The sequence below is a fragment of the Scaptodrosophila lebanonensis genome, unplaced genomic scaffold (assembly GCF_003285725.1).
Source record: "Scaptodrosophila lebanonensis strain 11010-0011.00,11010-0021.00 unplaced genomic scaffold, SlebRS2 tig00000001-arrow-pilon, whole genome shotgun sequence".
NCBI lineage: Eukaryota > Metazoa > Arthropoda > Insecta > Diptera > Drosophilidae > Scaptodrosophila > Scaptodrosophila lebanonensis.
The window spans coordinates 13,420,592-13,448,166 of record NW_022060529.1 but is presented as its reverse complement, the minus strand read 5'-3'; the positions used below and the strand labels follow the sequence as shown (position 1 = coordinate 13,448,166).

Sequence of the window (27,575 nt, the reverse complement as noted above, 5' to 3'; positions counted from 1 at the left end):
TGAAAGTAGACGGCAGCTTTAGTTTTAAGTACATATGCATACGCTTTCTATACTCTAGCAGCTCTGCGTTTGTTTGCATAACCCAAATTTAATTCTTGAGTTTTGTTTAGGCTTTATGTTTATTTAATTTTCTCTTTGTTGCCATTGTGCCTCACTCAGCCAGGTGCTTTTTATGGTTAACACAGTGCTATCAACATCGTTCTGTTTGATAAAATATAAATAAATAAAATTTTTGAAATGATTTTCTTAATGAAAACTAATTTATTTAACTATTCCGGAGTTGGTTAAATAATAACATAGTCAACTTATGAAATAATAAAGAAAATGTTGAATACATTTGTTTTTAATTAAAGTGTTTCAATAAATAACCAAGAATATTGGTTAAATATTAAATGTATTATTTATTTATAATAAATAAAATTGAATAATATGTTATTGCAATAAGCTCGTTCTCCCTCACAGTTGCAAACACCGGAAAATTCTGCTTTGATGATTTATTCACACACATACGGGTATATCACCTTATGTACACATACATATACATTTGTATGTAAGCATGTACAGTATACAAATGATGAGAATTTATGGCGCACAGCCAAAACTATTGTGCATTTTGCAAGGTGAGGGTGAGCGAATGTTAATGAAGAGCAGAGAAACACAGTCAGTTTTATGCAAATAACTGTTTTTCTGTTCAACTTACAATTTAAGTGGCAGTGGCGCCTAACATAAAGCGCCGACTAAATCCAGTACGATGTTTATGCGGCGCACGGCGTCTTACTCTTTGTTGTTGGTTTTGAGGGTGTAGATATAGCTGGCAATGCATTTGCCGGTGCTGCTCCATCAAATGGGAATGGGCGCTAGCGGTTTGATAAGCACGTTTTACACACAGGCAATTACGAACTCACAGACGCTTCTAACGTACATATACAAATAAAGAGAAACTCGTCACGTTTCGCTTTTACATAATTTTATGTTTTTGCACTTTTACTTTCGTTTTAAGCAAGGGTTTGGTTTTAATCATACCGACTACATTATTCAGCAGCAAAATCCGATACTGGAGCTGAAAGTCGAACAATAGACCAATAATCGGCAGTTCAACTGTGTAAAGTGCAGTCAGCGCAGAAGGCAATGTGCAAGGCTTTGTTATCAAGATTTGCAGCTTTTAGGTACACAGTATTGGCTATTAAAAAGTATCGCACAGAAGAAGCAAATATCTGGCTTTGTTTACAATAGACGCGAGACTTATGCGGTAGTTTATATTTTTGTTACACATGAGTCGGGTTGAAGTGGGTGGTAGCGGCACTTGAATAAACTTTTTTATTGCATCTTGCGTTACACGGAACCAAAACCGACGCGCCGAACAGCTGTACAAGACTGTAGCAACAACATTTATAGAACCGAAGAAGTGCTGCCATAAACTTTTTACAGTGCTACCAATATTTCAAAACCTAAGAGAAGTGCTGCCAATAACAATAAAGCTGAAGCAACGTTATTTAAATAAGTTATTCTTTTGATTATTTTTATTTTACAGTATGATTCAATTTTCAAATAGTAGTAATATTATATTTCAGCAAGTGATGTAGATTTTTATTAGATTACTCTAAAGACCATTGAAATAAGTATAGATGGGTTTTTTTTTGTTGAAAAATATAACATTGAAAGGAAACGCTGAATCGTAAACATAAAGCATACTCAAGTATACTCAATTACAAAATTGATTCGATGTAAGATAGATTCTGTAAGACAGATTCTTTTGCTTTTAAGCAATAAGTAATTTTAGTCGAAGCTCTTTATTTATTCATGATAATTGTGTTATTTTATGCCTTTTTTGCCTTTTTTCGAGCACAAAAACTTTTGCTATTGATAGAATGATGTCATCATTAACTTGTATTAAATTAGTTAGGCTTAAATATATAAATAAATTGCAGTGTTTAAGCCAGTCCTCAGTTAAAAGCCACCCAGCAAAATAAAATGTTATGCACAACTCTTCACAAATGTGTGTACTATTTGATTTGTTATAACTATACTATCAGAGTAGGTTTAATCAAATTTCTAATTAGCAATCAATTTGAAAATAAATAAATTGGAAGCTTATTTAAAATGTAATTAACTGACGCAAAATAATTATGTATATTTATATGTCCGCCCTTTTAAATGGTCGTTCCGTCAGTTTTTAAAATATCCAATACCCACGGTTTCAAAAGAACACAGCGTTGCCAGAAGGCGACACTGGCAGCTCCGCCTATTTAAGTAACAGCTGATGACTTCTATAACATTTAGGCGATTTTTGCAAAAATAAATTAGCGAGCAACGACATTCAATTGTTTAAAATGGAGGAAAATGAAACAAAGGCGGAATGCGCCAGTGACACGAATGGTAAGATAATAAATCAAACTTTTAATGCAATGTGTAATAACGCTTTCGTAGGAGAAAACAACATGACATGTCCAGAAGAATTGGCGCATCTACAGGCCGATATGAGAAAAATGCAAAATGAGTTCAACACACAACGTGCCAAGATGAAGGAGCTGTATATGCAGAAGGATAACGATTATAAGCAATGCTTGACTGAGCGCAAGCAGCTGCAACAGGAACTGGACGAGCTCAAGACACAATTGTATCTGAAAACTGAAAATGAAATTCAGCTTAAGGATTTGAAGGCACAAGAGGAGATATCATCACTGCAGCAATTGGTGCAGGACACAATTGAAGAATCGGCAATGTATAAGATGGAGGTGGAGCGTCTTAAAGAGCACATTGCCCGAGTTTGGTCGGAAAATAAGGAGCTGCGCGAGATGCGCCAGCATCAACAGGTGCAGGCACAACCCGAGTCTTCAGGTGGCTTGGCTCCGCAGGTTATAAATCAGGTAAAAAAAACACTAGGATCCGTGCGGAAGCTAGGCAGCGATTCTTTAAATAGCAGCTTTCAACAAGACAGTCTCGATGAGAATTTGCGCGGTGGCAGCAGGGGAAATGGAAAGTCTTACGTGAGTATCAATAGTAAGTGGTTTATGAACACGCACTTAATTGTTATTAACTCTTACTAACAGGCTCCTGAGGACGCTGAAATGTTGCATTCAATCGTTGAGCAATTGCAGGAGGAAATGAAAGCATTGAAAGAAAAGTTACGCGACGCCGACGAAAAGTTGCAAGTTAAAACAGCAATATTATCGCCGATGGAGGAGGCAGCCTTACCGATATCGAATGATACGGATGCCATTCATAAGTCTACATCAACAGATTTGCCCGACAACCTCTGTGAATCGTGCTCTAAGGTGGAAAAGAAATTTGAGGAGTTAACATCGCAGCGAATGGAGCAGCGAAAACAAATAGATTCATTACAGAAGCAACTAGACGAGTCGCGGGTAACTCTAGACAAGGAAGCAGTGCTCCGCAAAGACTTGGAGGATCAGTGGCAAGAGAAGCGGGAGGCTCACAAAAGTGAAGTACAAAATCTACGTCAACAAGTTAAAACCAATGAGCAACAACTGCTAGATATGCAACAAAAGTTCCTCGAGACCAAGGACGAGGTTATGAGACAGCTTCAACGGGTGTCCGATGATCGCGAACGTGTCAATAAGCAACTGGAAACGCTTCAAGCTGACAATGATTTTCTGTCTGGGCGTTATCTGGCTACATCAGAAGAGATTGAGAGTCAGTACATTAATCTGCCAAATACTGTGGTTGAGCTACAGGAATTAATACTGCAACAACAGAGCGAGCTTATACAGGCTCGAGTAAGTAGCGAATATGAGAAACAGAAGTGTGTCAGTTCGCTGGATGAAATCAAGATCCTTCGTGCTCAGCTCGGCGAGAGCAATAACGAACATCGCGCATACAAACGCAAGGTGCAATTAGATACTAAATCGTTACAGTAAGTACATAAGTCATGTATTAAATTTATAATCTTATAGTCTTTTTAACCATGTGTAGAGATCGAGTGACGGAATACCTGCTTACAGTGCAAACGCTGGAGACTACCCGCTTGCAATTAGAACGCAAAGAGGCTGAACTTAACAAACAACTATCTGAGTGCCGGGTGGAAATAATTGAGCTGCAGGAGGCGAATGTGAGTAAATGCGCTTTCTTTATTCTCTTAATTAAATAACTTACCGACCGACCTGCAGGAAAAGCTGACAAAAACGAATACGGACTACAAGTCAAAAATAAAAACACTGCAAGAAGAGTTGTCCACTATGGAAACAGTGCAGAAAGATTTTGTCAAATTGTCTCAAACTCTTCAGGTGAGAATTTACTTTTTTCTTAATAAAACGTATAAAACTATTTATATGTATCTTATTGGATAACATAAATTTATTGCAGATGTCTTTGGAAGAGCTGCGTCATGCCGACACGGAGGTACGCTGGCAAGACGATGACGATGTTAATATCTGTCCCACTTGTAATGCAAATTTTACGGTGACGGTGCGGAAAATCCATTGTCGCCACTGTGGGCATATTTACTGCGACAAATGCCTAACGAAAACAGTGCCATCGGGTCCCCGAAAACGCAACGCCAGAGTCTGTGATATCTGTCACACATTGCTCACACCCAACACAGCTCCATACTTCAGTCAAGAACCGCTGCAGTCCAACTAAGTTTCGCAACGAATTTTTGTTGCGGTTTTAAAATATTTATTACACATATATATTTCTAGGTAATTATGTCATTGATTTTTTAAATTCAGCAATGTATTCAGCTGGCTTGACTCATATTCGGTTTATAAACATATTTAATTTAACTGTGCGTGTCGCCATATACGAGTATTTGATGTATTCCATGTATGCTTATTATAGGCGATGAGTTTTCTATGTTAACTTTTTGTAGGTAAGGCTCCAAGATTGAATTTAATGCAAACGAAGGAAAAATTAAATTAAAGAACACTATATATAGAAAAAAATGACTAATTTCCTTTTTTATTATTTAAACCAGGTTCGCCTGAAAATTGAAAAAGGGGGAAAGCTATTATGCAATTAAAAGAAAAACAACACAAACAGGTTCATGCAACAAATAATAATGTTCCTTTTATTATTGAATTTAGTTCTTTGAAATTTCAACAATTCGCTCAAATTATGTAATCAATAAAAAACGAACAACTCTTGCAATTTGGCAAATAAAGCAAACAAATTGAAAACTTGGATGTTTTACATCATTTACAATTATGCCTTCATAAGGTTGCGAGGATATTTTCTAAGTATATACATAAAATAACAATTTGGGCATGCAAACTCATCACAGCTACATATTTGCCCCAGTAAATTCTAAACAATTCATTTCAACTAATTAGATTAACATTAACTTTAGATTGAACTCTAATACTGCAGACTCCGCATTCAAGTAAACAAAAAGTTTGGATTTAAGACACACACGCACATATAGTACATAGAAGAGGGAGGGAATCACATATCTTTTTAAATTGGTGGTATGAGCAAGCAAAATTGGCACATTTTGTTTTCTGAAATGGGAAGAAATTATAATTGTAATCAAGTAATCAGTTATATATATGCTTTATATCAAATTTGTATTAATGTGCTCTCTCCAACTCACCTCACCATATATACCGGCCGGCCACAGTAGCTATAAGGGCCACTGTTGCTACGCCCAGAAGACTAATGAGGCTTTTGCTTGGTGCTAAAATAATGAAATTAAAATAATGTTTAATTTATGTAAATATAAAACGAAGGGTTTCCTAAATATTCTCATTTCGCAATACTGACTACTATCTGAATACAATCAATATGATAAGCATTATAATATTGCAAAAACTATATACATATGTAGATAAAGAGAAAACTTAAAGTGTTTAAAGTTTGTATGCGGCATGCAATTGGTTATTAAATATCCATATTTGTCATATTATTATGAGTTTAAATTTATGTACATACATATAGGAATATGGAACATAAAATTAACGCAAGACGAACCAACTAAAAACTAAAAGACAAATGAAAGAGACACTTACGTAGCAGACTTGGTGTAGAACGAACGCTGCAGAAATGATACTCATTTCGAGCTTTTAGACAGGATAGATGCGAAACCGAGGACAATGCGAACACTTGTGATAGATCAGAAAAATGTGGACAGAGACAGTAGGGGTGCGTGTTTATAAGCGTGGACCGGACGACCTGGACGCCGTACAAATGGATGATTCGTTTGTAGTTGGGAGTCCGTTTTCTTGATTTGCGTGTTGCTGATTCAGATTGTTCATATTTTGGTTGGCGATGGTTCTTATTGTTGTTTTCGTCGTTGTCGATCGTTCAAGGCAGATGAAGAAATATAGAGGCTTAAATCGAGCTTAATAACTAGCGCGTTTGATGCTTCTGGTACACTAAATGTCGCTTAGGTCTAATGTATCTTCAATTAAGGTGACACTTCAAATTCAACGTTTGATGGAAACAAAGAGTCATACACATAAGTATAGTATTTAAATTTGCGAGTCAATGCAGATGGTGCTGGATGGGTACGTAGACACTTTGCGTTTGATGACAGAGTAGATAGACGGATGATTGTGACGTTTGGATTCGTTATTACGCATTTAACATATAGGATAAATTGATTCTATTGCGCGTTTTCACCTGCTCCGTCTGTATTGCCGCTTATGGAAAGCTCTCGTCCATATTTTGCCAACCATTCAATAATCACGCCATTGGTCCAGCCAAATCCCTTCTGCACGTCATACTCGCCGCCCCCACCATGACCACCGAATTTCTCTGCATCGTACTGAATTTGAATCGAATTAGAATTTGAAACTATTATATAGAATAAATATTACTCACTTTCTCAAACATACTGCGTGTCTCGCGATAAGCCTCAAAGTTCGACTTGACCCAACGTTGGCCCCAGCGGGCAGATAGGTTCTTTGCCTCGGGTGTGCCCAGATTATCCAGACCCTCGACCAATATGTACTGCATGGGTGGCCACACATTTGGATAGTCCCATTGCTCACCGGTTTGAATGAGAGTGTTTGGCACACCTCCTGGGAATGTGTCCAGATCGTTCTCCTCAATGTATTTCAATACTGCAGTTGAAATTTTCTGCGAATCGGAGATATTGTAGGCCTTAACCCATAATGGGGCCAAGTTGGTTGGCACAAAGCTGTTGCGCGGCTTATTATTGATTAGATCGTAATCCAACCATGCGCCCACATCCTCATTCCATAAGACTGCTTGAATGGCCTAGAAATATAGGTATTTTAAAAAATGATAATGCGTTCTTATTTAAGAGGCCCATAGGCACACGTACCTCTAATATTTTGTGCGCTTTTGCTTCGTACTCCTGAACTTTATCTACGTTATCGGCCTTCGAGTGGAACTCGGCAATCATTTTTGCATTCCAATATAATATTGCATTCAGCTCCACCGGCACAATAGAGCGTGTTTTCGTCTGAGTAAGATTTCCAGTGTTGGTGCCATCACTATTGATAAACCAACGTGAACTGAAGTCCATTCCGGACTCGGCTGCCGACTTAAGTTCACTGTAGTAGGCTTCTTTGGCTTCCTCGGTATCAAATATCTTTGCTGACTCCACGTCTTCGCGGTACGATTCTGGACGAGGACCTGTCGATGAATCGCGGTAGGCTACCAAATTGTGACCCTTGGCTTGTACTGTGTGATTGTTAATGAAATATTCAAACTCATGCTCTAGCACATCCAGCGCATTAATAGCGAACAGGTCGTCTTTGGTGAAATCCACATAGGCCTTGACCATGGCGGTCAGAAGAGGAGGCTGCGAGCGTCCCCAGTAGTAGACCCGACCACCATTTGGTATGAAGCCAATGCGCTGAACAATTGACAGAAAGTTTTCTATCATTCCACGCGCGGTGTCCTGCATTTCAGAGAGCAGCAATCCACGGATGATCCAGTACGAGTCCCAATAGTAAAACTCAATGAAGCGGCCGCCAGGAATTATCACGGGGTTGGGTACGGGAATAATGGAGTAGTAGTCCGGATTTTTGCTCACATCCTCTTTCATTTTGCGTCCCAAGTCTTTCCATATGGCATTTAAGTCAGCACCCCATTGCTTCAGGTCGGGGTCATGGACGTTATCGAGAAAACTGGGATTTTCCTTCCAATCAGTTGGGGTCCAGACTTCCAATTCCGTGCCCTTCTCATCAAAGTGATCCTGAAATAAAGAAAGTGCAATAAGTGTAAGTTATTCCTGTCCAAAAATATTAATTATTCCAGGACTCACATTGACAAACTGCAATACGTCATCATCGGATGGTGTGTTGTTTTTCGATTCCATAAACGCATCAAATTCCTCAATAGTCTTCTCTGGTGCTTTTTTCAATTTCATGTCAACAAAAGTCTTTGAATCACGAAATATGTTTGCCATTTGCACGGTATGGAGAAGAGGTCCATAGCAGTAGATTTGGCTAGAACGATAAGAATGCGCACATTTTTATAAAATTGTTACTGTTTGCACAAAGCAAAGAACAAATACAGCTGCTTTTATTCTTCAAGTTTAAGTCATTTATGTTACTGCTCTGTCCAAAAGAGCGCATACGGCTATTCCTATTAGTTGGTTGAAAATTCTAGAGTGAAGTTTGAATTTTTATTCACTGACAATCAATGGCTTTAATGATTTGGGATAATAAAATATCATACTTCTATAAGTATATAGTATTGAGTAGTCAAACAGGTCGGCCGAAGCCCTATTATTATTGAATATATCGGCGACTGTTTTGACCCTTAAACTTAAACTAAAATCAAATACATATTTAAACATTTATTAGTCCCATCATTGGTAGTGAATAGGCAATAAACATTATTCATTATGCATTTCTTGTGTCGTATTTATGGATAACAAATCAACTATTAAATGCAATCTAGACTACATAAACGCTATTGAAGCACCTGTTAATTGTTTTAACTGCCAAGGGAACTGAATGTATTAAATATTTTGCACGGCTAACCAAGTCACGTTTATGGTTTTGATCAGAGCCAAGATTGGGTTCCAGCTGTCAGACTTTTCATTTTTATTTAAATTTCGAATCAATGCAAACTCTACTTGCCTCCCAATATGTACTCAGACGAAAATGATTTACATTTTAACTCGTATCTCCCATTGTATCGCATTTCGTTCAGCAGAGGTGGCGGTTTAAAACTCGTCCGTATTATTGCATTCAATCGGATTTAATTAGTTAAATTAAGCAAATTTAACGCATTTGTATATATATTATTGTTACTGTGGGCATGCATGTACTTGATACAGGTTTTATATCAGAGATTTGGCTGGAGCTTATTCCCCTTTGATTTATAAAAATCAACGACAATTTCATATTTACTAGTTTTGTTTTAGCTCTAAATAATGTACTCTTATAAACTTATATTTGTTTTTGTGTTTTCAGTTTCATGACTTAAATTGGGAAACCTTAAATTTAGCATAAAAGTAAACCAATCCCAAGTCATAATTAAATATAACGTAATTTCTAGTGCTGACTAGTTTCTGTTCGGTACCAGCTTAATCAAAAAGTCACCTTTTAAATTTTCCATTATGATTAGTGTTTTCTTTGTCACTTTACTTTAAAATTAGATCTGAATAAAACTGGCTGTACTTATTCATCGCCCAGGCGAAAATATATATAATTCTTTATACAAAGCAATATTTTTAGGCAAAAAATCACAACCATTGAATAAATGAAATAAAATAATATACAATTAAAATTATACACTACATTTTACATTGACTAAAATATAGTTTTGCGTGACAGAAAACTTCTTTACGATGTATTTTTTAAAACCTAATTGTAAAATAACGCAATTTTGTTTGCATGTTAAAATAAAAAACAAGCAATTTGATTTTCTTCCAGGACTGATATGTTATTTATATTCATAAATGTACCAAAAATTTTATAACGGTGCTTCAGCTCTCCTTTACTGGCAAAGTTTAGACGTTCATAAATTATTAATCATTAAAAAAACATACAGTTTAGTAAAATTTATGCAGGAGCATTATTTTAAGAGATTCGTAATCCTTTTTAGATTTTAAGTCGGCGAAAATGAAAAAGCAGTTAACCATTTCTTTCCCAATATTTGGGTTAAAATTCTTTCTCCTAGTAATAACCACTGCGAATGAATATTTTGAGTTTAGTTTAGATTAGTTAATCAAAACTACACCTCTTGACCTTCAGTAGCTTACGCGGTTGAGCCGATAAGAAATTAAATTAAAAGTGCATTTTTATATTCACTGGATTTTAAAAGATGTATGTGTAAACAACTCCCTATATCAGAAAACAAATGAACAAACAATTGTAATATGTAAATTAAGTTCATTTCACCTAAACAACTTTTTGTTGGAAATCACATCCATTGGGTTAAACAAAAATATATCGCAGCTCTTAAATTGCAAACAACCATCGTCCATGAATTATACATGAGTGCAATTTAATTCACATTTTTATTTTATTCTGCCAATGGGAAACTTACCAGGCGGGAAAGTCGTAGGCTGTAACATCCTTCTCTATCGTGTTCTCGCTATCAGCAGCATATTCGATCACATTTCTCGCCTGCGAGACAATCGCGAAACAACTCAAAAGGAGCAGCAGGGGGGTGTACGATTTGTTCATTTTGACGAGGAACTATGTTTTCTGTCTGCCCAAGAACAGTTTGTGGCGCACTTAATTTTAAATACGCGATAAGTTGATAAGTACAAAATAAATCACACTTAGCTAGTTCGTTGGAACGTTAAAATATTGCACAATAAAATTGTTTAAACTGTAATCTTTTCGCTTGTAACGCCTTTATTATTATTTTATTTTTGTTTTTTTGTTTTTCATGCACTCGCTGCGATATTTCTGCGTAAAAATCCCTCCGAACTTATAGAATTGAAGCGGATTTGCGCCAACGACACAACCAGCGCCTGTCAGCGCAAGAATACTTCTATGTATCTGTATCGGGCGTTTCGATTTTTATAAAACAAATCGCCCAACGAAATCGTCGACGACGTCGAGCATTAAGCGAACGATCGGCTCACGAAGCTAACCAGCGCTCGAGCGCCAACCCCAAGCCCAACGCCCCATAGAGGAGGAAGTGGGCGGCATTGATACGCATTTGAAGTGCACGGGCTTGGAGGCCCGCCGCCACACGTTTTGTTTGCAGCCGGGGTTTACTTTTAAAGCGGGGCTTGAACATTTTATAAAATAGCAGTTGCGGTTGAAACGAGCTACGGTATTTTAGTCAGACCGTTCATAGTCATAGGTACTTGTATGTACAAGTATGTATGTAGTCTTTAGTCGTATCGGTATCAGAGTCTCGTGAACTGAACACCATCGTCGCTGGCATTTTAATCGCTCGTGCTTTTCGTATACATTTATTTAGTACAACGAATGCTTTGGCTATAATATGGTAATTAGTCTGGAATCAACAAGCGTTTCGAGCTAAGCCGGTTGGATTTCCAAACTCTGCGGCCCTTTTATTCACAGTAATACATTGCTTTCGATTTGCAATGCATTAGCAGAAGGGGCGTATATACTAAAGCTGATAATTTTTTTTATTACAGTCAGACCTGCCGGGAATTGACAAGAGAAGGTACATTCTACAATTATACACCCTTCACATAGTTTGTTTTTAAAGAGACCCCCACATCCTTTGCAAACAACAATATGTGTGTACTTATTTACAAATAAGTATACAGCTCTATAAATTAATTTGAAACCGAAAAAGCCTAAGTACCTACAAATATGCATATTGAAAAATCAGTTACTGTTAGGCATTACCGTAGTGTATATATTATGTTTGTGTTCCCCAACACAACTGATAAAAACACCCACTGTAATCCGAACAATGTAAATTTGAATTTAAAAGTATTTCATACCATATCATTGTTCCATTTAAAGCTTACACCAACTAGAAATAATGTATTTCACTTGAAAAGATAGCTAATTATCATGATAAGCTTATTTATTCGAATGCATTACCTGACAATTCGAAAAACTGAACCAGCACAATAATTTCAAAGGATAATGGTCAATAATGTTTGAAGGGAAAAGAGAAATAAAATAATGTTAATTATTAAGTAAATTTCAGACTTTCTCTTTCCCAGAGTATGTTTTACATTATGAGTAGAAAAGCTGGCTACTACTTGTATTTAGAATTTTTTGACAAATGGGAGGATAACCTTATTTATAGTAATATTCGATTAGTTCGCCTTGGAGGTCTTTTACCATCCATGTAGTATCTGTATACCAAGCTGGGAGAGATGGAGCCAAGCATCATAGTACTAAAGAGATAATTTCTTTTTAAATGGGGTCAATTAACTATGATGCAAATCTATATTTATACCACGTGTTTACAGTTAGTTCGCAATCAAAAATTGCGTCGTAAAAACGTCGCTTGAATTTTATAACGAGTCTTAATTGAACGGATTTGTCAAATAAGGATTTAGCTGTGAAGCCAAAATGAAAAGTATGGTCTCATACATGCATATGTATATCATCAATTCATCTCACAAATTGTACACTCTTTTGTACATATAAATCTGTCCATTTTGCGTCGTTTAAAAAAAAAAACAACAACAACAACAAATTTGCATGCGAATTTTCGACACTAGTATTGGTGGTGGTGGTGGTTGTGGCGGTGGTTGTGGTGGTGGTTGTGGCGGTGGTTGTGGTGGCGACTGTGACCAATGACCGAGAAATTGAAAATGAACAGCGCTGGTCGCACGCCAAGCGATTTAATTTAATACAATGCCAACATAGTATCTTATACATATAGTGTACGAGTATTATATTTAGTCAATCAAGTAAGTGATGAATTGTTTAGAATTTATTTTCGTCGCAGCGTTTTATAACGTATGTGCATCTGTTCCGAGTATTTGTATCTATTGTTATGGCAGAAGTTGATGTTTGAATTGACAAAAAAAAAAGCGGAATAGTTGTGCAATTTAATTGCACTTGTGGGATCCGAAAGACGTCGTCATTGTCTCGTAAACGTGGGGGCAGTCTAACGTATCTGGTGACGACAACAGCAGCTGAATCAATAATTCAATTAGAGTTGAATGCATTCATAGCTTGTTAACATTTTACACATACGAAGTCGTGATTGCATTAGTTGAGATAATGTTGTGATATTTGCAGCTGATGCTAAAAGACTAGTGCAATCAAGTTTCATAAATGCCAGCGTTCTGCCAAGAACCAATGATTCATAGCGAAATACATATATACTGTACTATACTTGTATGTATCAGTATGTGTAGTCCATTAGGCCTAGGATAGGTCATACACCTACAATTATAATTCATTCAGTACACACCCCGGTCCATAAATTGTTTTGAAAAGTGAAACTATTGATACAAAGATTTACATAAGAAACCATACAATGCCTAAGGTTAAATTTTTTGTTTTGATTCGTATTTATTGTTGTTGAGCAAATATTTAATGGGGTGTAATGGACTTTTCAATCATTAATTCGCCTGCCAGTGTTTTGTGATGACAAATAGAAGACAGTTGGTACGTGACAGACATTTTGAAAAGTTTTCATTTTTTGGCTTCCGATTCCGCCTTAAAGCAAATGTATAGTACACAACTAATTCCGGTTCAAGTTCTGGATTAATCATCATGAATGCACACAGACGCCGATCCCTATCTTTATTCGTGACAACGACAATTGCTACCAACAAGCTAAATATGCAAATTTATGGGTCTGAGGACTGCGCATTGCATAATGGAGTGTTTGATCGCAGAAACTGTCTAGTTCTACTTGTATTCTATTATACTTACACATGTATTTATGTGCAATAGCAATAACAATAGTCATTTATTAGCCCATTAGTTAACAGCCACAAGCACGATCAGCTCATAATTACAGTAAGTATTTACTATTGAAAGTGTTTATTGACTCCCGTAACGTCATCGCGATCCGTGCTAAATGATTTTATGGGATCGATTTCCGTGACGTCTGTGTACGCATCGTTGAGAGTGGTGATTTAATTAGCTTGACTATAAACTCTTATTCCTACGTCAGCCTGGAGGCCTATTGCCCAAATGGGTTGTGTTTTTTTGGCATACCTTATTACTTTAAATCGACCTTCGTTTTATTTCTGCACTTTTCTTTTGATCAAAGAACTTGTTTGAGCCATAATTGCAGCCCATGTTAAGCTACCAAACCGTTATTTATGTAGGTACACGTTTCAAGGTAATTTTTTGTATAACGCACAGTGTATTGCATATTTAATCATAGTTGCCAAATAAATAGCAGACCTGGTCCGGTAGACGCCTAATTTAAATATCGACGAACTAGAAGCAAGAAACGGAAATAAAAGGCCAGCGCCGGCCAACTAGCTGACTCAAAACAGTACTAATAATAAATTGAATTGAATTTTAAAATTGGGTATTAGTATCACGTTTATAATTTGGAACAATTTAGCCAAGCGTAATTAGTATGCCAGTGAATTAAAAAGCTTAATTTGCAGTGGCTTGCCAAGCCTACCGGAAAAATTAGCAACAAACAATTCCAATTAATGCTTAATTTAAAAATTTAATTAACTGCCCGACCCCTAATTTATTAATTAAATAGTTCTGGACACTTGTAAAAATCATAAGATGCGATCAGACGTGCAAATAAATTGTGATTTGAGATGTAAATCCGATATATTTTTTGTGGCATTAAACTATATTTTCGTATCGAATTTAAATGGGTTTTATTTGCAATAACATTGTGAACAGAACCCAATTCTAAGATAATTTTTTATTTTTATTGCTTTGAGGATTTCGAGGTCCTGTAAGCTTTTTAAACAAATCCAGGCACGAACATCTAACGAGCCTATCTGGCAGGATTTAACTAATAACTTTATGAGAGACTAATCTTTTTAAATATATAACATTGTTTTTATAACCTTTGTGTTGATTGAAATTCTATTTAGCAAAAAGTGAGAACCACCATTTAATTTCGTATTTGTTTTTTTTTTAATCAAATAAAATTAAGACCTTTAATGAAACCCCTGCTGGAAGACATCATTAGATTCAATGAAAACATAACCGAAGGACGAGAAGGGCATTATGTGGGGAGGATTTCCCTTGAACCAAATCCAAGCTCTACCCCAATTGTGGAATTATACGTACCCAGCCAAAAATGACTGCGGAAACTATAATTAAACTTGTTTATTGCTCACCGAGACATGCACACTTATTTTTGGAATAATTTCCGTTGGACTAATTTGAAAGATAACACAATGAGAAAATAATCAGAGAATATGGCAAATTTTAAAAAAATTTATGTATACTGCTTCTATTATAAATAGATAGCCTTAACTATCTTGCAATTAGCTATCAATCCTATGATTGGTATTCTAACGCGACCCTCGACTGTTAGATCACGGTTTTAACAGTTGCGTCTAAACATCAAGAAACTGATTTCAACTTCCTTGGCATATTTTGATGAACACTTGTTGATAACAAGCTCTCTTCTACTCTGCTACTTTTCTGGATTCGCAAAATAAGAGTGCATTCGTAATAATGGCTTTGACACACAAAGCTATCTTTATGAGCCTTTAATTAAGCTGCAACCAATGCAATTATGTTATTGACTTAATCCATCCATTAAAAGGAGTTGAAGTGCTTGGCTAACACTCGAACGTATAAATGTGAGTATTGTATTTAATTATGTATGTCAATGCCATTGTAGACGTTTTCCTTGGTAGAATTCTTATGGCTTCACCAGAATACTCAACTCCTGTTTGAAAAGTTATATACATATGTACATGAGTATTCATATTAAAAAAAAAGAAATATTAATTGACAATAACAACTGTCAAGTGCTTAGTAATAAATTCATTTTAGCGCAAAAGAACTAATAGCTTGTAGTTTTCATTGGCGTTGAAAAACCTTCTTCAATGTCAGTGAAGTCTTACTCGCATGTGTGACACTCAACTGATAATGTAATTTGAACAATGCCGAGTTCTGTCTCATTAGTCATTCTTATTACAAGTTCATGGCAACAATTTTGTCTTAACTGATAAGATATGTATAAAGTAAATATCAGTTGGTGATTCCCGTTGGAGAACCTTAAAAGAGCAAAACCTATTCGCCTTATTGTAATTATTATACGTTAAATATCGACTATCAGCATTCAATCGCACATCATGGAACGAATTAGTGCTCTATCGTTGCGAGCATTGAGATCTGTTTTTGACATGGAATTCGTGTTACATACCTATTTAATTGTAATGTGTTTCGCTTCTCTCAGGGGCTCGATTCTTATCTTGAGAGCCGAAAACGCGACATCAACATGGAAACCCAACTCTTTATTGTCAACTTCTGGCTCTGCGTGACAAAGCACAGTGGACGATTGTTGATTGAAATGTGTGCTTGAAAGAAGGGGTGACTAAGGAAGTAAGAATTACAGCATTTTGCCTGTTGTGCAAAAAATAAGCAAATATCCAATAATTGGAAAGATGAACATTTATTCTAATAACCAACTTACACAGTTATTTAACTAACTAACTAGATTCGTGATAAATTGTGCGCAATATTTATCCCACTCAACGTGTTTTAATGATCACAAAAAGTGAGTTTTGGATGTTTCAGTTAGGACTTAGTAAGTACAAAATGTATCTATCCTAATGGCATCGACATACATGCGTAGTTTCCACAGATTTTTGGACATTACACAATTACAATTCTGTTTTTACACGGTAGATTGGTTCCAGAAAGAGTCGTGTAAAATAAAACCGTGTAAACAAAGATCATATGCAAAAATAGATGATTGGTTTCTTATCTCTAAAGAAATATACATATATGAAATTTTTACTGTGTTATATCAAAATCGTGTAAAAAAGGACGCGTAAAAACAAAATTAGGTGTATGTTATTTTAAATCGTGCTAAATGGAATAATGTCGTGTATCCATATATAACATTTTTAAATTGCAAACCTTGCTTAATCAAGACCTTTTAAAAAAAGACCGTGTAAAAATAGAATTAGGTGTAGTTCAATTTAAGTTATAAGGAGCGAAACGCCCATACATTAAATATAGTGTCATATTTCAAATGTGCCCTCATATACTCCGCCCACTGTACAATGACAGAGCCCTTATACACTCTCTATCCGCTTTAGGTATGAGAAAAGCAATTGAGAGCGCAGATCACTGACACCGCATGCCATTGAAGAGGTGTTGCAAAAAAAAAAAACAACAACAATAACAACAACAAAATTACACAAGCCTCACGAAGTTTAAAAAACTTTTAACCGCAAAGCGAAACAACAGAACAAATGGCGATGGCGAGAAGAAAAAAAAACGTAATTTAATGCTTATGAAAAAATTATACATACATTAATTGTTTGGTATTTTTCGTAGTTGTGATTGTGTTTTTATGTTAATTGCAATTATTAATTTTAATTTTTCTTTTTTTTCCTAAGTTTTGCTTTTAGCTTTTCGTTGGTGACTAAAGTTGCTTTTGATGCGATATGGCGTTTGTTTTCGAAACAATATATACACATACATACATACAAGTACATACATACTTGTATATAAGCACATAGATAATGACAGAGGCTAGTGGTGTTTATACCCTTGACTGAAAAGGGTATGTCGTTCTTGGTGTAAATTGCTATAGCTATAGAAATAGTTATAGCAAATATATAACTTCTAATTAAGATAATATGGAAACAGCAGGGTATATAGTTATTCCGGAGAAATAAAGTTTTGTGAGGAGTATACAGTTTCGGCGCAGATGGAGATTATGTTTTTGGTCGTTTTACTCTCTGATTCAATCACTTCAATAGCTGTTATAGAAAATGTCTAACTTAGAAAGAGTTTTGTGTCAATAGCTTGTTCTTTTCTAAAGAGCCACATCTGGTGGTCTGGCGTCAATTCCATGAATGTTCAAATGCAATATAAGAACAAAACGCTTTCTAATTAATGTTAAGATAACAGCAGGGTACATAGTAAGTAGTTCTTGGCCCATGACCATGAAGAAACAAAGTTCTGTGAAGGGTATACAGTTTCGGCGCAGACAGAGATTACGTTTTGGCTCGTTGTTACTTTAAAAGTATTTATTTGTGGCTTAACTGATTATCCCACAGTTGGGCAGATATCTCTCTTTGTCACTTAATGCCCAGTTTATTCTTCTAATCAAAACGCGCGCGCAAATTTCAAAGTTCGCGATGTCGGTTTCGTTGTTTCGCGTTTGAAGGCAGTCGCAGCACTGCCGTCCGGTAAGCGTTGAGTATTCAATTTTATTTAAATTCTTACCCGAACAGCCACCACGACGGCTGTCAGAGGGTATGGAAATGCAAATGTCTGACTGAGCGTTTCATTTGCCTCAAGTGTTGAATTTTTCATTTCAGATTAGCCTATTTTATTTCGGGCAGTTGTTAATTTCATAAATGTCGATTAGTTATGAATTTAATTAGAATTGCAGAGAACTTTGATAAGCAATCTTTTTAATGTGCCCTTCAAATGCTCTAAAAAATTATCCTAGATCAAGCTCTTTAACTGTTTCTTTGGCTGATAAACAAACTTAGACTTCAAATTGAATTCAAATTAAATTCAATGTTGCTCTGCTTTTTTCCGAGCTACAACCAAGCTTGAAAGCCTTTCGGGAGCTGAGATTCAGATTGTATAAAGAGTTCTCCCACATAATTCTCAACCATTCAAAATATTTGAGTTGTTAGTTCAGTTTGTGTAGAGTTCATAAACTAAGCATAAAAGCAATTGAGAAAACAACACTTCGTATTAACTTTGACAATTTCTGTAAACAGTATAAAACAAAAGGACAAGGTTGTATAAATCATTTACACATGTATGTGGTATATGAATGTAACTATGTATATATATGTATACTAGCTTATAATTTCTAGAAATACGTCATTGCCAAAGCGTAAATAAGCTACTATACCTCCTATTTTGTGCTTATTGAGCTGACGATAAGATATAAATCGTCCGATTACCGCCAACACTTCTCTGTAATCATTGGCAATAAATTAAAGTGTGCTATTGATTTGACTAGCTCTTTAATTTTGAGTAAATAAAAAACTCAAGTCCCATCTCAAAATAGTGCACAAAAGAAAAAACATCTTGAAAAAACAATAAATTTAGGAAAGCACTATAATTTCTCGGTCAATGTTATACAATGTTAGCAGACAATATTTATAGCGTGCTCTGCCAATAGCTGTCACCTTATCTGCCAGCTATTCATATTTTCGCTGAGAGATCACTCATCCATGTTAGAGAAACACTTATCTAACTCTCAGGCCATATCTGCTGCATAATCACGAACCCGCTTATCGCACCATTACCTAAATATTATCATTTGCGCACTAACCTGTTGGCGTTTCTATTGCTCCGATTTACTGTCGAACTTTGCGAAATTGATTGAGCGGAAATGCTCCGATAGCGATAGCACGTGAATCGTAAATATAAGAGAGATATTTTGACGATGTGCATTGTATGAGATGTTTTACATATTATTTTAAGTATTCTAAACGGATTAAAATGGAAATGCGACTACGATTGTGGCAAGAGACTGCGCTGATAAGAATATTTGTACGACAGATAGCGTGCGCAGTTTTTTTATTTTGCCAAATAAATTATGAGTAGGTCGTATTTATTGTATGTACAGCAGATGTATAAAATGTACATAGACTGGTCACAATTTTTGCAGATCGCAAAATACATATTTAAGCTGAGCAAATATTCAAAAAAAAATCTAACCATGCATTTGAAAGATTAACTCAACAATCATAAATAATATATTAAAAAGTATGTTTGAGAAGTTAACTATACTATATCTATGAACATTATATTATTGGTGATGCTGATTATTGTAATGTGTATGACAACCGAAACTTTTCAATTTATTCAAAGTACACGTAGCGCCATCTATTGCACGCTAGCAGCGTTAGAAACGATAGCTGCAGTATTACGCGCAACCGTTGCTTTTGTGTTCATGTCGTAAAAACATAACATCACTTAAATAGATAACAGTAGATCCTTTCAACACCTACAAACAATGAATATTTTCTTAATTCAATCATATTTACATATATTAATAGCTGGTGCTGAAAAAATCACTTTTCAGAACGCAAGAATCAAGACACTAGTGATAACTTTTTATGATTCCAAGGATATTGTTCAGAAGCAATTTCTTCGGAGAAACTGTTAATGAAGAATACTATGAATTTACAAGTACAAGTTGTTCGTGATCTGATCTATTATCGTGGGTCTATTTTCGGAACCCAAAACTGAAAACTGCAATGAAAGATATTATGATGTTCCAGCGATTCCAGCAGCAAAGGTTAAAAAGTTTGTGGAGAAACTGGTTGATTGTTCCATACGTTGAATTCAGATCCATTTAGACTGATGGGATTGGGTTATTCAATAACTGTAAGTAGATACTTGAAGAAACCCCCATTGTAGGTATCAATCAATAAAATACATATGTATAATTATAATATTACAAGTAGCAGTGAAATGTAATAATGCCTAAGTGCAAATGCCCGTACAAATGTAATTAGCATAGTCTGATACAGGCAGATCAGTACATTTATACAACCGTCTACGTATTGGACACACCGCCAAGTGGCAGCCAATCGGAAAACAGTATCGAACAGACCCCCAGACAGGCAGACAGACTCAGATTGACAGCCAAATGCCACCATCCCCCAGGTGGAAAGTCCGCAATGTGACAATGTGTGCTGTTGCACTCTAATCGTGACTACCTCCAGCTACATGTGCATAGCAGGTGTACAATTTGTATGTATGTATGTACGTTCCAAGTGATTTGCATTTACTGCTGACAATATTACAGCGAACCTCAGATAGGTGCATTTAAATCAATTCTCTTTAAATGCATTTCTAAAATATGACTAGTTTCTATTTAAATGGATCGTATATATTAAAAAAATATAAATTATTGGCTTGAATGGATTCTAGTTATAAATCAATATTGTAATAGATATTTTGCTAAAACGGAGAGCAGATAATAAATAAACACCTAACTTTTGGCATTAAATGTTTTTAGTGAACAAAATCTCAAGAAACCACCACAAATATATACTACATACTACATAGATTTGTTGTCTTATCGTTACCACTTGAAATATTAAAAAAAATTGTTTTACGACTATACAATAATAAGTACATACATATAAATGTGGCTTCAGTGGTTCAAAAAAAGAGTAAAATGAAATCAATGTCGTTTCAATTCCATTTGTAAGAGTTATATTTAAAATGTAAACCAATTTCATGTAATACAGCAATTTCCGCTTTTGGTGTTTTAGCTTTTACACCAATTTTGTTGAGCTACAACTATATAACACACTAAGGCAATACTTTAATCCGCCGTGGGCCATGGATCAACTGTATTTTATTATATCTATAAACAAGAAGTTATTAATACTATAATTCTTTTTAAGTCACATCGTTTGTTTGACATTAATACGATACCTTATACATTTCAGTGAAGGGCTTACAAATAATAGAAATATTTATAATCCAAATATATTTTATATAATAAGATCATATACAAAAGCAGTTCGACCGAATCATTATCAGTAGGTAGCTTCAAAAGGGCCTAGATACGGAAATGAATTTGCAAAATCCCAAAAGGTATGCTACAATATTTTGAACTCTCATCAAACTTTAATGTAGCATACTTTTGCAAGCTATTTTTGTTGTTGCATTCGCAAAAAAATTATTATTTTAACAATTGGTCATATTTCTTATATAAGCGCATAAAACAAACTCAAAAATATATTAATACTTTATAAATAAACGCATACTTTAAAAATACAAAAAATACAAACATAATGTTGGAAGTGGAATACTTGAATATGGAAAATTTTTAACCTATTAAACTGCTATAGAGTATACATTGAGTATTCGTTTTACTGAATAGGCTGTAATGCCTTGTGTTTTGTCGCCTTGTCTGGTCGAAGATAACGGCAGTCTGCAGTCAGAAAGGGGCACGTTACTTTTGCAATTGATATGGGTTGGTAGACAACTTGTGCGATAACAATATTCGTTATATTAAGCATTAGTGATTCATTTTGTGTTCTGGTTAACCAGAATGTTCAGAAAATTAAAAATTGCAAATATAGTAAGTATTGAAAGCGTCTGGCCATCAATAATTAACAAATTCGTTTCGTTTGTAGGTGCTGCCGATAGCCGCTAATTAATTGCATCTGTGAATTTATTTTACTCAAGTCTGATCGAATCAAAGTAATTGTTAAAAATACGCTGAAGAATTCTCAAAAAATGTCACCTTGCGCTCTCGCCAAATTCTCAGATGCTTTTTACAGATTTTGGGATTTTAAACGAGTAAGGGACGTGTCGCAGATGTGCAAAAAACAGAACACCTGGGAGTAAACTTTCTTTTCAATTGCCAAATTCAACAATAAACTGATTTCACGATAAGATCGGTAAACAAATAAGATAAAATTGAGCGATACTTTGGCATGGTATATAAATATATTGGACTTTTATCGGCGGCGCTCTTTGAACTTATTTTCAGTATTTTGTTAAATTTAAACACCAAAGCCCAGATTAACTAATGGAAGTTGTGCATAAAATGTATCTACATACATATATTAAGATAAGCTTCTCGTAAGATTTTGACTTTGTACGATTTGTTAGCTTGAAATGGATTGTTAAATTTTAAATGACACAAAAGAGCGAGGCGTTATTTGCCGAATTCGCTGAGCTCCATTAAATAATGATTGACTTTCATTGAAATTTATGTTGTCTTCTTAATGTACTTTTAGAGAGGCTTATACAAGAATTAAGGAAGCATATTTTCAATAAAAAGGCAAAGATATTTGCTTCAAATATTTGCAGCAAATATATTTGGAAAGAGCTCTAGGCCCTGTAAATAAGGCGTTGTGTTCTGGAGTTGTCTATGAATGGAATGCTTTCGGCTCAGCAAAGGTTGCACCCAAAACCCGGCTACAATAGAGTATAACATTGAGGCTTCCTCGAGCAACCTTCATTAATGGCGACTCTGCATCTCGAGGGCCTAACATTTTTATAATGCGTTCGTTTTGGCCGAAAAGGGGAGTTATAATTATTTCATTCATATTTGACAAATTAAAAAAAAAAAAACTCTACAGGAAATACCCCTCACTTTAATCTAATCGAGTCCGAGGACTTTGAAATTGACAATCTGATAATATGCTTATGTGTATATTCATAAAAAAACTATTAGACCACAATTTACAAGCTTGTAAACATTCCTCTGATAAAGCTCTTTGAATTGCATTTCAATTATTGACTGATTGTTGAAATGTGCATCTTTATGATTTGTTAAATTCATCGATTTGGCACGATACAATACATGCTTATACTACTAATTTGTTCAGTAGTTCCAAAGTTTATTTTACTCGAAGCAATTCCAAAGCTAAAGCAGTTGAAAAAAAGCACGAGGTTGTCATTATGAAGCTCTAACACGTGCCTAGCAGTAGCAATAATCTATTGTAAAGAATTTACAAGGCATTTAAGAAGCTTTTCATTTTAAAATAGTACATTGAATATTGCTGTCAGCCGAGTTGTCAAATTATAAAGTCAATGAAAAGTGTTAATAATAAGTGTCGGAGCCTTTCCTCCAGCTATTGTGTTCCGCTTTCCTGTTTATGCAACTTCAACTGAGTCTGTGGGCAACACAAGATATTTTTGTAAACAGAAGACCTTGGCAATAGAAGCACGGTCAAATATACATACATACATACAAGCACCCATGTACATACTTGTATGTATGTGTGTTTAGTTGCTCTCTTTTCATGCAAGAGCGGCTGACTACGCAAAAATGTTTACAGTTTTATTTTTGTTTGACTCTTTTGAACGTAAAGAGACAGAATAATTTATAAACAATCAGTTTTACTTTTGCTGAAGTTCATATACCCTTTAAACCAATATTAAAAGTGCCCCAAGAATTGTTTATAAATTATAAATGCACCTACATTTATATTAATAATAATAGTACATTTTGATTGGCATTGTTCTTTAAGTTACAATTATTCTGTAGATGCATTGAAAGGAGAAGCAAGTTAGCCTTCAAGGTTATCCATGTTTATATCAAGCAGACCGAGAATATAGAACCTTGCCATTTCCCTCGACGCTACTTAACCATACAAAAATCATTTTGGAAAGTCATCTTAACATTAATTATTGCAGCGCTTTCTAAATACTTCATATACAAATGAGAGACTTCAATAAATCTATACATATACACGTATTTATATCAAGCATCTTCAGCCTAGCTAATTTTTGCACATTTTGTTTTTCTTCAAAATATTGTTAATTTTAAGGACTTTTCTTGCTTGGTATCAGTTGTGTCCTTCTTGTTTTTAGAGATGCGACCAATGTCATAAATATCTTATCTAGAAGATTTATAATTTCTAGTTTAGTTTTTTAAAACACTTGTGTTCTTACAGACACACAATCGACCTAATACATACATATATGTATAAATAATATTTTTCGGAGTTACTCGTACATTCATCCGGTAAAGAATATTCGAATTTATTTCGTCTACACACAGCTGGTCGATATCGAAAATGAGTAAAATCATTTAAAATAAAAGTCGTATTCATTTTAAAACGGACAAACTGCAACCACAAGAGTGCTAGCGATTCTTTGCTAAGTTTAAAAGTGAAAGCACCTGATAGATATTGGACTGTCTCGACAGCATACACAATACATATGTACATACATATGTAGGTAAGTATGTACGTGTATGTGCATAGGCGAGCACAAGAATTGCAACGCATCGGAATTATGCAACTTTTTGATAATTTGCAAACAAATACAAATACATACATAGTTCACTTTAATGTACTTACCCGTTGGCATTCATACTGCGGCTGCTGCAAGTGGTCGTTGGCTTCTCGAAATTGGACCTTCTGGTGGAAACTGTAGTCGTGGAACTGTAGCGATTACCTTTGCTGAGCAAAGTGCTGCTGCAAAGTTGCGCCACGCGACGTATTGGATAGAAAAAATGAATTGGCCTTTAATTGTTATGTCGGCCCCAAATCTTCTGCGGCCACTTTTATCAGAGTATTGTTTGTAAATAATTGAGAGCAAGGTGTTGGGGTTGTGCCTTCTTTTTGTTTTAAAGTTGAGGCATTGATAAATGATTATGGCTTTATCACTGTAAATTTTTTTCTAAAATACAATTCGCAATAGTACGAGCACATGCAAGTGGTACGAGCGCGAAACACGGCGAGACTGTAATGACAAAGACCGCGTATATTCCCATGTAAATAAATAGTTTTTCGCTCTCGACGAGCTCGAGCTGCTGACGAAACCAGCAGCGACAACGATATACAGAAGCACACTCACACACACACGTGTGTATGTTTTAGATATGCTTGTTGGGGGCAAGCGAACGAGCAGCTGCTGCTGATGTTGTTGTTGCCGTCGTGAGCGCCAACGCGCTGCTGGCGACTCTGATAAAATTCAAGAACACATACACACACGCACTCTCGTACACATCTACAGACAAACAGACCATGCAAAAAACGTGCTCCTGCGAAAACAACCAAGCGCAACAACAACAGAACTCGCCCTAGCGTGATTTACGTCATGCACCACTCGTTAGTGTGTACATACCTACATATGTATGTACATTCATATGAATAGTAGTAGAAGCAGGCAGCGCCTGCGCAGCTCTTGAATACTGTTGCTGCGCTGTAAATACTGATGCTGCTGTTGCAATTTTGCACACAACATTCGAAAAATAGCGCATTGACATCAACAACTGGCTGCTAATTTCAACAGAACCGAGCAAAGTGAGATAATGGGGGCGCGCTAAAATAATGTGTTTATCCATTTGACAATTGTCATACTTTGAAAGAAAAAAATATGAATAACAATCTAGTCGACGGATATACATATAAATAATTTCACATATTTGTCCGAAATGTGTTTTGCACGTTTTGAAGGTGCCCTTGGAAATGGTTTCCTTGCTATGTGTGCGTCTGCCGAACCGGTTCAAAATCAATGCATTTCAAATTGCCGGTTTTGTAAACAACAAACTTCAGCACTACACTTAAGTTTCTGGGCGAAGCACAACAGTGACCTTCAGCTTTGACCTTTATAATTTAAAACAAATAAAAGTACAAGCACACACACACACACATTCATAGCCACGCACGCTCAAAACGTCACGGAAAGGGAACAAAAAATTATTTTGCAAAAATGCTGCCAACTTTTAACTAAACATACGAGTATGTACGAGTATTCGTGTTAGTCAGCACCACGCATTGGTATGAACTGATGCGAGCGAAATTTATCAACAGAAGAGTGCTAAATTTATGGCTGGTGTGCTTTTGAAAAAAGCTTTTTTTGCCAACATTGTCGATGTTAACTGTTTTAACTTCAATAAAAACGAAAAAACAAACAAAAAGCTAAGCTAGCGAGTTGATAATCACGAAAAAAGTTAGACAACAGCATGGGAAACCGGTCTCAGTTTACAATCGCAACAAACCGGGCTTTTTCTCTGTGTGCCTATCCATACATACATACATAAATTGGTATGCATGTATGTACATATGTATATGTATATCCGTTTAAAATATTTTAAAATGTGTGTAGCACATGCTATTCATACATATACAGATGGAGGGGCTCGCCTAGCACACAGATACTCACCAGCGCACGTATCTATATCTGTATGTAAAAGTATGTACATACATACATACATATGTATGTATGTACGTATATCCATTCGCTACGTCGTTCAAATATGTATGAAAATGTTCAAAAAAGCTCATGTCCTAAAAATCTCGACTGACATGAAGGTAATTTTAATGTTCAGATTTTTTTAAATATATGACTTGCTACTAAAAAGCTAAGAAATTCAACCATCTTGGTGCGTTTCTTATCTTTCCTGCTTTTAATCTGCACAAATGCGTATAATTTTTTATTCAAGTATGCATTACTTTTTATTCAAGATAAGCGGAAAGGGTTAAGCATTTTAGAAAGTAAGTCTTATTTCTTTCTTTTATTCATTTTCTGATTTATATTTAGAATTAACGCATTTAATGAAAAATAATCATTTTAAGAAAAGGACCAAAGGACCGGCTAAGCTAATTGGAATAGCTTAGTCCAAATCAAAATATACTTATGTATGTATATGTGTAACCATGAATATATTGTAACTTTGAAGCCATTTGCAGAAAATCTGCTTCAAACCCTATCAACTGAAGCTTATAAGGATTTGTACTTTAATAAAAGGCACGCAACTTATTGATCAGCATAATCAATATCTATCATCAAGCGAATCGGATTGGATAATATACATGTTGTAAAAATTTGGATTTCGGTAACGTTTTGCTGTACTTCGATTGCATTTATTATTGAATAAATAAATAAATAAAGTAGGACAGCGAACCACTTGCTTCAATCTTATTGTACTTTTATTTGTTGTATTGAAGGAAGCTGCTGTTAAAGCTAAGATATGACACTTTACAATTGCGAATGTGGACAACTGATCGCTCAGTTCAGCATTTCTCAATAGTAGTCCACGTTGAAAATATGGTCTGGTCTACTAGTGGCAGATCATAAAGCTAAATTAGCGTAAATTGAATGCGGTAATCAGCATTGCGCACGAACAGACAGATTTTCCATTGTCTTTTTGCGTAC

The 27,575-nt window shown here is 35.4% G+C and overlaps 2 protein-coding genes across 5 annotated transcripts; one reads left to right on the top strand and one right to left on the bottom strand.

Annotated features, from left to right (window-relative positions):
• Window positions 1-117: 117 nt before the first annotated feature.
• On the bottom strand, window positions 118-25,128 carry LOC115629627 (trehalase). Of its 4 annotated transcripts, none has more exons than XM_030526138.1 (7): window positions 10,429-10,785; window positions 8,192-8,375; window positions 7,244-8,122; window positions 6,778-7,176; window positions 6,577-6,721; window positions 5,554-5,632; window positions 118-201 (listed from the first exon to the last, which is right to left on the bottom strand). In XM_030526138.1, coding segments are annotated over exons 1-7 (1,827 nt in total). In that variant the 5' UTR covers window positions 10,569-10,785; the 3' UTR covers window positions 118-200. The 4 variants fall into 4 exon arrangements, 3 of the variants coding, with proteins under 3 accessions (XP_030381998.1, XP_030382012.1, XP_030381991.1); XM_030526152.1 differs by lacking the exons at window positions 118-201; window positions 10,429-10,785 and adding exons at window positions 4,798-4,939; window positions 24,773-25,128; XM_030526131.1 differs by lacking the exon at window positions 118-201 and adding an exon at window positions 4,798-4,939 and having other exon boundaries at window positions 10,429-10,821.
• Window positions 2,226-4,882, top strand: LOC115629619 (rab GTPase-binding effector protein 1). Its single transcript, XM_030526121.1, has 6 exons — window positions 2,226-2,376; window positions 2,428-2,987; window positions 3,051-3,874; window positions 3,934-4,069; window positions 4,128-4,244; window positions 4,324-4,882. Exons 1-6 carry the CDS (start codon window positions 2,331-2,333, stop codon window positions 4,597-4,599), a joined length of 1,959 nt encoding a protein of 652 aa, XP_030381981.1. The 5' UTR covers window positions 2,226-2,330; the 3' UTR covers window positions 4,600-4,882.
• Window positions 25,129-27,575: the final 2,447 nt, after the last annotated feature.